The following is a 15317-nucleotide window of genomic DNA, read 5'->3' on the forward strand; positions in this document are numbered from 1 at the left end:
AAATGAAAATTTCTTCAAACATTTTTTTGAGAGGATGAATATTCAGCAGCATAGTGAATTGCTCAAAGGCAAAACAAAAAAAAACCAACTTTTAAGTTCATTAGATCACATTAATTCTGTGTCAGAAACCTATGCTGTGTCAACTATTTAATTTTAGATTTAAAAAGTTTGAAGAAGAAATCTTTAATTGATTTGTAAAATCTTGACATTTGTTTTGTGTAAAAAAAAAAACATGTAATGTCAAAAATTTGATCACAATCCAAATTCAGAGTTGTATTACGCTTGAATGTTTTGTCCATACTTGCCCCAACTGTTCAGGGTTCGACCTCTGCGGTCGTATAAAGCTGCGCCCTGCGGAGCACCTGGTTGTAATGTGAATTTCCCTCTAATTATGAGTAATAGCTAGGATAACTATATTTGGTATGTGCGTACCTTGCAAGGTCTTCATGCTCGTCAGACAGTTTTCACTTGACCTCGACCTCCTTTAATGAATCAGTGAACAAGGTTAAATTTTAGTGGTCAAATCCATATCTCAGATACTATAAGCAATAGTTCTAGTATATTCGGTGTATGGAAGGACTGTAGGGTGTACATGTCTAGCTTGCAGGTGTCATCTGACCTTGCCCTCATTTTCATGGTTCAGTGGTATAAAATATAGTTTTTTCTTTCTTATACTATATACAACTATATTTGGTGTATGGACATATTTTATGATTTACATGTCAGTCTCGCAGGTTTCAATTGACCTTGACCTCATTTTAACGATTCATTGCCCAGTGTTAAGTTTTTGTGTTTTGGTTTTTCTTAAACAATAAGCAATAGGTCAACTATATTTAATGTATGGAAGAATTGAAAGCTGTACATTTCTGTCTGGCATGATTCATCTGACCGTTACCTCATTTTCATGGTCCATGGTCAATGTTTCGTTTTCTTTGTTAGTCTTTTTCTTGAAAACTATAAGCAATAGGTCAACTATATTTAGGTGTATTGAATGATTGTCAGGTGTCAATGTATTTCTTGTTTGGTTAATATGACCTTAACATAATTTTCTATATCATGTTAAGTTTATATATTTAGAACTTTCAACATGATATCAATGATTAGTAAAGAACGCGAGACATTTCAGCGTGTGCACTCTTGTTATATTAATTTTTATTTCATAAAGGAAAAATAATTTCTTAACATGACATTTGGTTCACCAGAAGTGGGACATTGCTACTGATATCTTTAACCCAACATAGATAAAGTATTATTGAATTCATCAGACTATACCTGGTTTAAATCCGATAAGGTCACTGAGAATGTTCTACATCATATTATTATTTTTCACTTTGTTGTGTTGCCTCCAGGTGTCCAATCAAGCGTGAGTTATTTAGAAATTTCAGTTGTTTTCCTCTTTTGCACACATGCTTTTTTAATCCCGTATACACTGTTGCTGTTCGTATGTGTGGTATATAACTTAGAGGAATGGAAGCACCAATTCTGGCCTGATCAGACAACACAATATAACGTAGGTTTTATTTTAAACAAAATAGGTCCTACGCATAGCTGTATCTTTGTCAATATGCAAATTATTTGGATAGTTTTGGTATCGAATAAAATCTAAGGGGTATGGGATAACTACAGAACCCTTGTTGAAAGTTTCTTATATATGAATATAAAAAAAATATTAGGAGGGCACATTTACCCTGTTGTTCAGATCATAAAAACCTGTTTTTGTACTATCAAACTTCCGGGAACCATGCAGTACGCACTGATATGCAATTTTAAAAAGGTATGTTGATTTCTTCAGCATAAGTCAGGATAAGGTATATATATATAGTTTTGAAATGGAATGCCTGCCTCTTTGTTTGATCTTAAGACAAATAACCATTTATGTTTAGAATTGCACAATTTGGCATAGAAAGCAATTTGGCTAAGTAGTTTTATATCATAAGGATTCTAAAATATTTATTCAAGTCTTTACCCAATTATCTTATTAATCTTAACGTTACTATTTATTAGATGAGAGATTTGTAAGTCTTCATTTTCACAATAAAATAATACAAATAAAATACCAGAAAAAAAATTAAAAATAAAAAACGAAACAAAATTACTACCCCAAAACAATCTTAAAAAACATCATTTAAACTGTTTAGCATGATTAATACACGTTTTACCTTTTGTGTGTTTTGTGCTTTGTAGTCTCATTAGCTGCGATTATTCATCTTTTGCAAGAGAGACATGGGTTTTATTACTCGGATCACAACTTTTTACTTCAACTACTATCAAAACCAAAATTTTTGTTCGATGATCTAACAGGACCAATATTTTTTTAATCACTGTATTTATTTTGTACTTATTTTCAATAGACATGATAGAAACACAACTATCTTTATTCCCTTTCCTTCAGATAAATATTAGCTTTCGATGAAAATTGAATATAAGACAGTTTATCAATTAAAAACCATGCTCCACAAAAGATTATTGGTCTATGCATGTTATAAGATATCAGAAAAAATATCACCAATAAATACTTCGTTCTATTTCATATAAAATAAATACCAATATTTATCTATGATTTGTTCTATTTTATACCAGAAAAATACCAATACATACCTATGATTCCCTGGTGTCATATCTAACAAATGGATCACGTGTGTCATATTTTTTCAATACAACAACCTGCCAACCAATTTCATCTACTGCTGCTGCTGACTTACCAATATTTGGTGGCGAAGTCAACTTCTTTTTGACTTCAAAGAGTTCAGAAGGTGATGCTGTACAGCTGATTTTTAACCACGAAGTAGTTGAATATGACATAAAAGGTTTGTAAAATATAGATATATTAATTATGATGCTTAGATAACACACATGCATTTAACATTTTAAAAATACACATCAATATAATATTATTGTTATTATAGTATCATTGTTTTGAAAACGAAGTTCTTTTATGAATTTCAAGTACAAAGCACCTTATTCAACGATGTACTATAACAAATGTCCGTGTGAATTAGTGAAAGTAGAATTTTTATTAACATGCTCCTGACTTACAAAATCCATTTATATTGCAACTGGACATCAAATAGCCACCCCATAGCCCCCTAAAAAAATTTGCGGGCCATAAGAACAACTGCATCATATATCCACTTTGCATATAATTTTATCAGTCCAATTAGAATTAGGTAATCTTTCCCTTGAACAGTTTATTATTATTTTTGTATACTCTATCTTATCTAGGAAGACTGAATTCTGAAAATGTAACATTATTCTTATATAGTACTTTACGTACTTTGATTTACGTTCGTTGAGTTACTTCCCTTTGGTATCAGTCTGATATGATTTATGTAAACCCCATATATCATTTGTATTATTATTCGTGTGGAATACAAATGAACACGCTGCCTCTTTGTTTGTAATTCTTATTATCGCCATATACGGCCCCAGAGAATATTACATGGTGTCAGATAAATACGGGAAATGGATCTCAACGGAGTACCACAGCCTCTGATGAACTGGGATTCAACAAATCTAGTTGATACTTGGAAAAAATTTAAACAACACGTGGGACTTATCCTCGATGGACCGCTCGCCGAAAAAGACGAGAAGGTAAAAATTACTTATCTACTATTGTGGGTTGGTGAAAAAGGAAGAGATATTTATAACACATGGCAATTAAGTGAAAACGATGCAAAGAAACTTTCTGTCCATTTTGACAAGTTTCTTACATATGTTCAACCAAAGCAGAACTCTTTACTTGCAAGGTGTAAATTTAGACATGAAACACAAAGTAGTGACACTGTTGAGCAGTTTATTACTCGACTGAAGCTCATTGCTAAAGACTGTAATTTTAAGGACACTGACGAGATGATCAGAAACAGTCTTATTTCGGGACAAGTTCGCCTAAAGTGAAGGAAAAACTTTTAAACGAAGGTGACACATTTACATTGGAAAAAGCTATTCAGATCGCGCAGGCATTTGAGTATAGTCAAGGACAACTAAAGGAGATGAAAAATTTAGAACCGTCTACAGTCGTACACGAATTAAATCTTCCGAGACACTTGCAGTATAACAGTGCCTCATCTAGGAAGAACCACAATACGTCTAGGACGGGTCCAGTCAACCAAGATCGAGTTAAAGTCGAACCCCATCGTTATTCTTCACAGCAAGGATGTGGAAATTGTGGGAGAAGACACTCCAAACACGAAGAATGTCCGGTGAAGGGAAAGAAGTACAACAGTTGCCAAAAGTGGAATCATTTTGCCCAAGTATGCAGATCCAAACAAAGGGTAGACGAAGTAGTGCTAGACACAGATAGTGACAGTGACCAAGAGTTTTTTTTATTGATTGTATAAATGAACATAATAACTTCATTAATGATAAGGATAAGGTAAAGAGAGATCAAGCTTTTGCTACAATTAATGTTTGTTCAAAGCCAATTAAGTTTAAGCTTGACACTGGTTCTCAAGTGAATATTTTGCCTAAACATATATTTGAAAGTCTCAAATTCAATGGCACTCTCAAAAAGTCCCCTCGTATCTTGACTGCTTATAATGGTAATGCCATGCCCTCACTTGGCGTCTGTTGCCTCCCTTGTGAACATGGTTATGTTAATAGTAAGTTAGAATTCTACTGTCTAGATACTAATTCCCCACCAATATTAGGCTTACAGTCTTGCTTGGATTATGATATGATAAAATTGGTATACAGCACTAAAACTACATGTACTTCTGACTCTGACCCAATGACTAAGTCGTCAGTGTTAAAAGATTATTCAGATATTTTCAAAGGTGTCGGTCTTGTTTCAGGCGAAGCAACAATACACATTGAATCGGAGGTACCCCCAGTTGTACACCCACACGGCGCGTTCCTGTAGCGTTACGTGGTCGTTTAAAAATTAGATCGCATGGTGAACGCGGACATTATTTGTAAAGTAAACGGCCCCACACCTTGGGTTAATTCCCTTGTCGTTGTCGAAAAACCTAATGGTAAGCTAAGGGTATGCCTAGACCCGAAAGATCTGAACTCTGCGATTCAGCGTCTGCACTATCCGATGCAAACATTAGAGGATATTCTGCCTCAATTATCGAACGCTCATTATTTTACTAACTTGATGTCCGATCAGATTATTGGACCATTAGTCTTCACGAGCCGTCTTCATATTTTACTACCTTTAATACACCCTACGGTCGTTATCGTTTCAAGCGTTTGCCATTTGGTCTCAATTGCTCACAAGACCTTTTTCAAGCGAATATTGACGAGTGCTACGCAGAACTTGACGGTGTGGTCGCGATCGTCGACGACATACTGGTTTACGGATCAACCCGGGAAGAACATGATTCAAACCTGCGGCGAGTATTACAGATCTCTCGCGAAAAAGACATGAAACTTAACGATGATAAATTAAAGGTTGGGGTCACCGAGGTTACATATTTTGGCCATGTTATAACCTCATCTGGTCTACTGGCAGATCCTCACAAGGTCCAGGCTATCTCGGATATATGCCACCCCTTTCTAACAAAGCTGAAGTGCAGACTATATTGGGTATGGTCAATTATCTTTCAAAATTTGCGCCCAACTTAGCGGAAATCACTAGCCCAATGCGAGCCATATTGAATAAAGATGTTGAATTTGCATGGGACGAACCTCAAATCGCGGCATTTCAAAAGGTCAAGAAGATTTTGACGAGGTCACCCGGTCCGATTCTTTCTTATTATGACACAACCAAAGACTTTACTTTACAAGTTGGCGCATCCAAATACGGTCTAGGCGCAGTCTTACTGCAAGACGACAAACCGGTAGCTTACGCTTCAAAATCCTCAACAACATCAGAAATAAATTACGCACAGATAGAAAAAGAAATGGACGCAATTGTTTTTGGGTGTACCAGATTTCACCAATACATTTATGGTCGTAGTATCAGGGTTGAAACGGATCATAAACCGCTAGTTTCAATTATGAAGAAATAATTATTAGACGCCCCCGCAAGATTGCAACGCATGATTTTACGGTTACAGCGTTATGAACTCGATGTTGTACATTTGCCCGGAAAATGTATCCCTGTGGCTGATACCCTGTCGCGCAAATTTCTATCGGACACTTACCCTGGTTTTTCTGATAGTTTTGAGGCACAAGTTCACATGATGTTTTCTAGTCTACCGATTAGTGATAGAAAGCTAGAGGAAATCGAAAAGGCCACGTTGTCAGACCCCCAGTTTGATATTTTAAAATCTGTAATTCTTGAAGGTTGGCCACAATCTCGTAGTGAATGCCCTACACAAATTTTCGAATTTTGGAACCATAGACTTGAACTTTCTGTGAATAGTGGTATTATTTTTAAGGGACACAAAATTGTTATTCCAACTAGTTTGAGGGCCCTCATGTTGGACAAAGTTCACACTGGGCACATGGGAGTAGAGGAATGTATTCGCAGAGCTCGTGATGTTCTGTTTTGACCTAAATGTCATTGGATATCTCGGACATGGTGTTAAAGTGTTCAGTTTGTTTGGAATGTAGAAATTCTAATGCTAAAGAACCATTAGAACCGCACAAAATTCCTCAATATCCTTGGCAAGTTGTAGCAACTGATCTTTTTTATTGGAATAATGCCGATTACATTGTAATAGTTGATTATTATAGTCTCTATTTAGAAGTCCATAAACTACATGGTACTACAAGTACAACTGTCATTAATAAGTTGAAGGGTACATTTGGCATCCCTGAGACCGTTGTTTCTGACAATGGTCCTCAGTATTCGTCCCAAGAGTTTAGTGAGTTTGCGAAAAAATGGGATTTTAAACATGTTACATCCAGTCCCCATTGCCCTCAATCTAATGGGTTGGTAGAGAAAACGGTACAAACTGTAAAAATATGTTTAATAAATGTAAATAGGATGGTAAAGACCCATATGTAGCTCTCTTGGAGTATCGCACAACTCCTTTGGATATCGGATATACCCCTTCCCAGTTACTGATGTGCAGAACACTCAGATCAGTTCTACTTACCACTCTAGAGATACTTGTACCAAAAACACCTATTTATAACGAAGTTCAGAATAAAATTGATTGTAAAAAGTCTTATCAGAAAAAGTACTATGACAACGGCTCAAAACCATTAAAATCATTAATTTCCAGAGATTCTGTCAGAATAAGGGGAAGTAATGGACTCTGGAAACCTGCTATTATCTCTAGTCAACACCCTGCTAGTAGGTCTTACATTGTAGAAAGTCAAGATGGTGGTATTTATAGACGCAATAGACGTCATATAATAAGAACCAGAGTGGAAGTACCCCTTACTACTGTTGAAAATGACACAATTGTACCCCCTGTTCGTTACGAACCGCAGTGCAACCTAACTCCCCCTGAATTAGCCGAACCTACTTCGAACATAAATAACTCGCCCCAAATTACGAGCGATACAGAAACTACAGAAACCCAACAAATTCCTTCTGATGGTTTATACATTACAAGATCGGGACGTATAGTAAAGCCTAAAATCATTGAATCAATGTAACTTCCTGTATATATATTTCTAATTCATATATGGTGTATACATGCATTTTGAGTCTTTTATGCTTGTGTAATGAACTTTATTATGCAAGGACAATTATTGAACACTGACTTTATATTGGAACATTAATTTGAATTTGTCTATTGTATTTGTATAGCTTGTGCATTTTATTTTATTTTTATTTGTGTTGAGAAGGGAGATGTATCATTATTCTTATATAGTACTTTACGTACTTTGATTTACGTTCGTTGAGTTACTTCCCTTTGGTATCAGTCTGATATGATTTATGTAAACCCCATATATTATTTGTATTATTATTCGTGTGGAATACAAATGAACACGCTGCCTCTTTGTTTGTAATTCTTATTAACGCAATATATGGCCCCAGAGAATATTACAGAAAATATAAATCCTTTATCCAAAGAAGTATTGATATTGTCAAGACTGATTGACCCCCGTGGTGATTATTCTTGGTAGACATATATTCAAAGAGTATTTAATCCAACCCAGACCTTTTTAGATAGAGTAAAAAATTGTAAGGATTTGAATGAAATAAATCGAATTTAAAGGAAATTTCAAAATATGTTTCAAAATATGAAAAAACCGTTATGATGAAAATAGTAAACTGTTTCTTTATAAAAACTAAAAACTTAACTTGGGTAGGGAACCTTATTTAGCTTCCAATGACCTTTCTATAAGAAAATGTTTCACGAAGTTGAGCATAACTAAGAAATAGAATAAGGTCGATATTTTAAAATTCATAGAAAGGTTAGAATATGTAAACTGTGCCACTTGCTCGAGGATAAAAATGTCTTCCTCCTTGAACGTAAAATTAACACAAAACTAAGGAGTTATTTATTTTAAAATTGTTTATCTTCCCATAGTGTTATGGTTCTTACCCCAGAACATAACCCCTCTATCATGGTTCTTACCCCAGAACATAACCCCTCTAGCATGGTTCTTACCCCAGAACAAAACCCCTTTATCATGGTTCTTACCCCAGAACATTACCCCTCTATCATGGTTCTTACCCCAGAACAAAACCCCTTTTTCATGGTTCTTACCCCAGAACATAACCCCTCTATCATGGTTCTTACCCCAGAACAAAACCCCTCTATCATGGTTCTTACCCCAGAACATAACCCCTCTATCATGGTTCTCACCCCAGAACATAACCCCTCTATCATGGTTCTTACCCCAGAACATAACCCCTTTATCATGGAACATGTTGAAAACATTGGTTCCTTTATTCGAACTGAGGGCAGAATTCTTGTATTTTTTTCCATGTGTTATTTATTTTTTTAGAATTTTTACTTTTTGGCTAAATAATGTTTTTTTTTGTCTTTTTAATACACTAATTATGTTTACATTACAATAAAGATTATTTTCTTTTTACTGTTTTCACAGGAGTATTAACTGTAGACCTGTATTCTATGTATATAATAGAAGATACTTTACTTATGATGTATGGCAAACCAGGTTTCTTTGCTAACAACACTGACAACATAAAGGGATTTATCTGCAAATGGCCCATTGGTAATGGAAAGTAAGTTAAAACAATAATTTTCTTTTACAATACCATTAAAAGTTCGTTATCCGATGTTTTTACTTCTACTATAAGATTAAAAATTCTGTTGAGTTTTTGTTATCTGCAAGTGCCCAACTGGTAACGGAATGTCAGTTTATATTCATACTATTTGTTCGAAAAAAAGTACCGAATGTTTGTTATCTGCATGTGGCCATTTAATTATTTTATCATTGCAACATGTTTAAAAAGACACTTGAAGGGTCATCGTGATTGGACCGTTAAGTTTTACTATAAGTCCCTTTCAAACACAGAATTTTTTAACACGTTGACATTGTGCGTGATTACTGTCTTGTGTCATCATGTATTACCTGCAATGATAGCGCATAGTGTATTTTGTAGTTTTTGGGCACACGAACCTGCTGTCCCAAAACATCTCAGTTCGTACGATGATATCCAGAAGACTGTGGTAGGTGGAGATCTTATTCGATTTGTTATTACAACCAGAGGATGTAAATGTCCGCCCGGAGAAGACTGTGGAGATGCTTATGTCGGAGGAGATATGAAGGGTAATTTGTTTTAGTACAAACGTCTTTCTTGAGATGAAGTCTATTGGAATTCGCCTTTATGGTGGTTTAAAAAAATAAATGTATTAACTGGATAAATCCCTTACCTACAGAAACATAATTCACTGTGTCTAAACCACACCGGCAAAATTTGATCGGACTCGATGGTATCTAACAACCGGCACAATGACGGAACATCAATAGACAGAAGAAAGATAGGTTTCTCCTTATTTTTTTTATTTTTTTAATGATATCGAAGAATATATATACATATACAACTATTTTCTATTGTGATATGCAATATTTTCTACAAGCGTTCTATATTAACGAAGAAATAAGTAAAAATGCATGTCAAATGACGAATTGAGTGAACCTTGCCTCGAAATTGTTTAATTTCTCGTTAAATTGTTCACATTGTACGGAAAGAAAGGTACGGGAAGATAGATACTGACACAAAGATTGCAAAACTAGTCATTATGAGCATCTCAATACTTGTATTTCTGTGTATGGAACGAAAGAAATGGGTCATGTCAAATTGAAATACACCGGTTTCGTCATTGTTGTTTACTACACAACACCCGGTTTCGTCTATATATATCACCCGGTTTTTTTATATTTTTTTAAAACCAACAATTTATGAAAAGCAACGTTAACACGGATCTGAACATTGTCTTTCGAAAGAATTTAAATATATATTTATTATAAAGTAAACTTAGCGAGTTTACATTTATTTACATAGGTAATTATAGTACTACGCATTTTCCTTATGAAAGTCCGTTATCCGTTATTTCACTGATCTTCAAACTAATTTTAAATGGAATATAAATACTCAATAGCAAACACTGATATCTAATTATTTTTTTTTTACATTAACATTATGATATTTTTTATATAGGTTTTGTGATATATCGCAGTATGTGACACCCCCCCCCTTTTTTTTACAAAGAAAACCTAAATAACGCTTAATAAACAAAATTTAAAAAATCACCAAAAAGTATGCAGATTTATATAACTAAGAAGTGTGTAAAGTTTGATGCAATAATGATAAATCGTTTTGAGATATGGCGCGACATGTTAAAAAAAATTCACTCCTGTTTTACTTACAAAGTTCTGTCACTTAAAAAAGATTTAATTTGATTTTCACTAAAAAGTTTACAGATCGTTTGACCATTTCAAGAAATAACTTTGTTAAGTTTCATAAAAACTAGATAAGCTGTTCTCAAGTTACGGTGCAACATGTTTATGCTAGACAGAAGGATAGACGGATAGATAGACGGACGGACGGACAGAATGACTGATAGATGGAGGAACGGACGGATGGAAGGAAGGACAGACGGACGGACGGATGTATACAATAATACGTCCTGTCAAAATTGTGACGGGCGTGTAAAAACGTATGAAATGAAAAAAAAACTCTTAATTAAAGGTCAATAAGTTTTATTAGGATATCGGCCAAGTCGATTTATTTGTATATCTTCTTGACTTCCTACGTCATTTTTGCTATATGGCTTTTATATATATGTTTGAAAATAATAGATAGAATTTGACAAAAAGAACTTCAAATTCGTCATTTAAGGGCAGTGCAATAACTCCTTTAAGAACTAATGTGAGAATTTTATAGTAATTGGACAAATGTCAGAGCTCAACATTTTGAAGATAATCATCTGGCCCTTTCGAATTGTCTATGTCTACGGCTGTTTTTAAATAATTGACATCATGCACTTGCATGCCCCCCCCCCCTTGTTTATTTCTTAGCCATGAAGACCATCTTGGTTGACAAGCGGTGTCACAGTAAACTTTTTAAAACTAGATACCCTAATTATAATTAAAAAAGACATATGATTGTTAAATGCAGCCTAGTAATTTTAGATGTGAACATGTATGTAAAAAATTGTATTGAAAGATAATGAACGACGGTCGACCGGTGCCAAGTGATGAAAAAAAAACTTTTCCTGTTGGGTCAAGTGAGCCAAAAACAATCAAGAATTCCAAACAAAATTACACCTTTCTTGAATTTGAAAAAAAAAAAATGTGTAACAACTGAAAATTTCAAATTTCACGAATCGGATCGGACATAGCAAACAACTTCACTGGCGGGTTTTTTTCAATAAATAAAATAAGACATATTATTTATATTTGCATGTACGCACTGACATGTCACAAATGCTTAAATGGTCGCAACTCAATTTATGATGAAGGTCTGTGGCCAAAGGAAAAATAATATAGAAATGGGGTCAAGGGCAAGGGCAATGGACATGGCAAATTGAAAAAAAAATCGTTAGATCTGTGTTCCATACTTGTATATGTTACAGTCAAACCTTCTAACTTTTGACATATGCAGCTTTATACAAATAGTTCAAAACGCTATGAATTCGAATCACTTAGTGTCGTCGCTTGTTTAAAAATATCAATGAGAATGTTTATAATAAACATAATCAAACTCACATAATTCGATTTCTCGGGTGTCCCTGTTTTCTTATTTCTTACAATATTTTAATTCGGTATACACTTTATAAGATAAATGGCGAATCTAGAAGACGTATAGATTGCACCCCCCCCCCCCTCCGACCCCACCTTTGATGCATGGTAGTCGTAATCCTTTTCTTCCTATACACATTCATTTCCCATGTCGATTATGCATGCATATATACATTTGTCTTATCATCAACGTTTATCCTTAAGAAGAATTATTTTTAACGATCATAGAAAAGATTACATACATAGAATGATTAGATTACTTATAAAGGTGTCCATCCTATTGTACGAGAAAATCACATATCAATTGTGTGTTTCGATTTTTTAAGACCGCAAAGTTTAACTCTAATTTCAAGTTTAAACTTTATTATTTTCCATAATTCATATAGAAAACGGATATTTGAGAGCTTTAACCTCAATTTGCGTTATAACCTTCATTTCTATCTATTCTGCTGTTAAAAATGTTTGAATGCAAAGTAAAATTAAAATTATTTGTGTTCTATAAGAGTAGGAATTCTAGTGTTTGCTTATTATTTATTTGAATCTGAGACTAATCATATACTAGTCAATAATAAGCCATTGTCCTGTGAAAGAACTTGTTTCCCAACGACCCGGTCACAATTTTAAATACTCCTTTTTAACACTGAAGTTAAATTATCAATAATAATGCAATGCGATTATGATTTTTTTTATTTGACCAAACCGGGTTATGTATTGTGAAATCTATGACCAAACCGGGTGGTAAACATTGACGAAACCGGCCAGTCCATTTTGACATGACCCATTTCTTTCGTTCCATACTCAGAAATACAAGTATTGAGATGTTCATAAAACAAGTTTTGCAATCTCCGTGTCAGTATCTATCTTCCCGTACCTTTCTTTCCGTACAATGTGAACAATTTAACGAGAAATTAAACAATTTCGAGGCAAAGTTCACTCAATTCGTCATTTTGACGTGCATTTTTACTTATTTCTCCGTTAATATAGAACGGTTGTAGACAATATTGCATATCACAATAGAAAATAGTTGTATATGTATATATATCCTTCGATATCATAAAAAAAATAAGAAAATAAGGAGAAACCTAGCTTTCTTCTATCTATTAATGTTCCGTCATTGTGCCGGATGTTAGATACCATCGAGTCCGAACAAATTTTGCCGGTGTGGTTTAGACACAGTGTAATTAATTATAATGTAATATAAATACAACTTCTTCTTGATAATTAAACGTTATTTTATGTATAAAAAATGAAAAGGATTATTAATGCAAACACAATTTTTGTTTATTGGAATACATCTAAACCTGATACAAGCGAAAATATTGGCTCCCTTAGGGGCACTAGCTGTCAAATTCATGTTCACCAATTTGTCTCGAATTCTCATATTTAATTCATAAAAATCTTAAACGAATATACAAACTACTATAAGTCTGAGTAAAACAGTAAAAAAAAAGAGCAGGTAATCGATCATATATATAAAATTTCTTATGTATTTTAATCTAGACGCCATCGAATTTACTATCGAGATGACATCCGAATACTGCCGATGGTCACTTAACCCGATATAAACAAAAACATGAACATACATAGATTGCAAAATCGTGCAATTGAATTTGTATAGGTCTGTTTGATTTCATGTTAAATGATTAATAAACGTTTTTACCTGTTTAAGAATGATTTTTTTTTAGAATCGAGTCAGTCAACGAAATGATTCACCTTTGTTTCGCTTTTATGATGACATTCGTTTCCTTATAAGGGAAGGAATGGACATGACTTATGCATGCGTAACAAATTTCTAGGTAATGGGTTAAATTGAAGGTCACATGAATAATTATTCAATGAGGTCAAATTACTCACTTACAAAAGAATAATTCATCAGCGATATTTCTTTGACACAATTGAATCGAATTGGCTGCTAAAAACGAATAATTATTTCATTATTTTACCTTTATGAATGATTAAAACCAAAAGAAATCATATTCTTTTTTTCTCGTAGCTAGTGCCCCTTTAAGTAATTTTTAAATTTTAAAATCATTATTTCTAACAAATGTTCGTTATTTGATCTATCCGATTACATCTTTAGTCTTAAATTTTCACAAAGCATATTATATTGAGAGCCGATAGCACCCAATTAACAAATGCAGAAAATAATATGTAATTATCAAATATGACTCTAGCTTAACCTACTAAGGTAGATAATCAGTTCTGCATAATTAAAAAAAATAAAATACAATGGCAACAACTTTCCGTTAAGAGCAAATCATACAGCAGAAATAGCTTCTGCCCCAAATAAAAGAGACAATCCAAGAAGACCAAAAGGAAACAAAAACACCCCAAAAACACACGTAGGTTCACATGCTTCTACTAAACATAACAATAGACAAGTGTCGAGCTAGAACTCGTACCGAGTATTACAAGTTTTGAACGATCTGCAATCCCTATGAATGAGAAAATCGAGTCTCCGGTCAGATATAAGTTAGCGTATGATTTCTGTGGAACTTGTCCTTTTTAAAAGTTAAATGATTATTATATTCTAAAAATTACTTCTTTAATCATGACACACTAAATAATTTAGATTTTACATGCATTTTTAAAATACTTAATCAATATTTATTTTTTTTAGATTTCAAAATAACAAAAGAAGGGTCAATCAACTTTTCTAAATCTATGATATTATTTTTTCCTATTCCTACCAGTCCAATGTATTATCGAGAGGTCTTGGTCGGCAATGTTCAACCTAACAATACATTAAACTTTCTGTTATCGTATGTGGATGCTACAACATGGGAGATAGAAAATAGTGTTACTATGGCATGTCAAATAGGAAATACATCAGGACATGCAGATTTCTATTTCAGTAGTGATTAATAAAATATATTAAACCAGTAAACCAATTTAAATATGAAACGTTCATTTTGATACGATCAATTCTAAAAGACACATTTGTTTTTAAATTAATTATCTGACTTCGACACTTTGTTTTGTGGATCTCTTTGTAAGTCCTTTTCGTATTCTGAATTGCTATATGGTCATTTTAAGTGATCGTATTCAAAGTAAGCATGGAAATTATACATTTACAAAAATATCAAGAAGTGTTGACAATGTTAGACTTCGATGCCGTTGGTTCATCAAAAGTGAAACATTAATTTTTAATTAATATCTTTGTCCCTATTTAGATAACATACTATTCGATTCTATACCTGGTCTCAATCCGATAAGGTCACTGAGAATGTTCTACTTCATATTATTATTTTTTATAC

The 15317-nt window shown here is 33.6% G+C and overlaps 1 protein-coding gene across 1 annotated transcript; it reads left to right on the forward strand.

The window, feature by feature from the left end:
* The first annotated feature begins 1269 nt into the window (after positions 1 to 1269).
* LOC143049508 (uncharacterized) lies at positions 1270 to 14947 on the forward strand. Its single transcript, XM_076223117.1, has 5 exons — positions 1270 to 1363; positions 2581 to 2807; positions 8899 to 9037; positions 9419 to 9585; positions 14681 to 14947. Exons 1-5 carry the CDS (start codon positions 1302 to 1304, stop codon positions 14923 to 14925), a joined length of 840 nt encoding a protein of 279 aa, XP_076079232.1. The 5' UTR covers positions 1270 to 1301; the 3' UTR covers positions 14926 to 14947.
* Positions 14948 to 15317: the final 370 nt, after the last annotated feature.

Source organism: Mytilus galloprovincialis, chromosome 10 (genome assembly GCF_965363235.1).
Source record: "Mytilus galloprovincialis chromosome 10, xbMytGall1.hap1.1, whole genome shotgun sequence".
Taxonomy (NCBI): domain Eukaryota; kingdom Metazoa; phylum Mollusca; class Bivalvia; order Mytilida; family Mytilidae; genus Mytilus; species Mytilus galloprovincialis.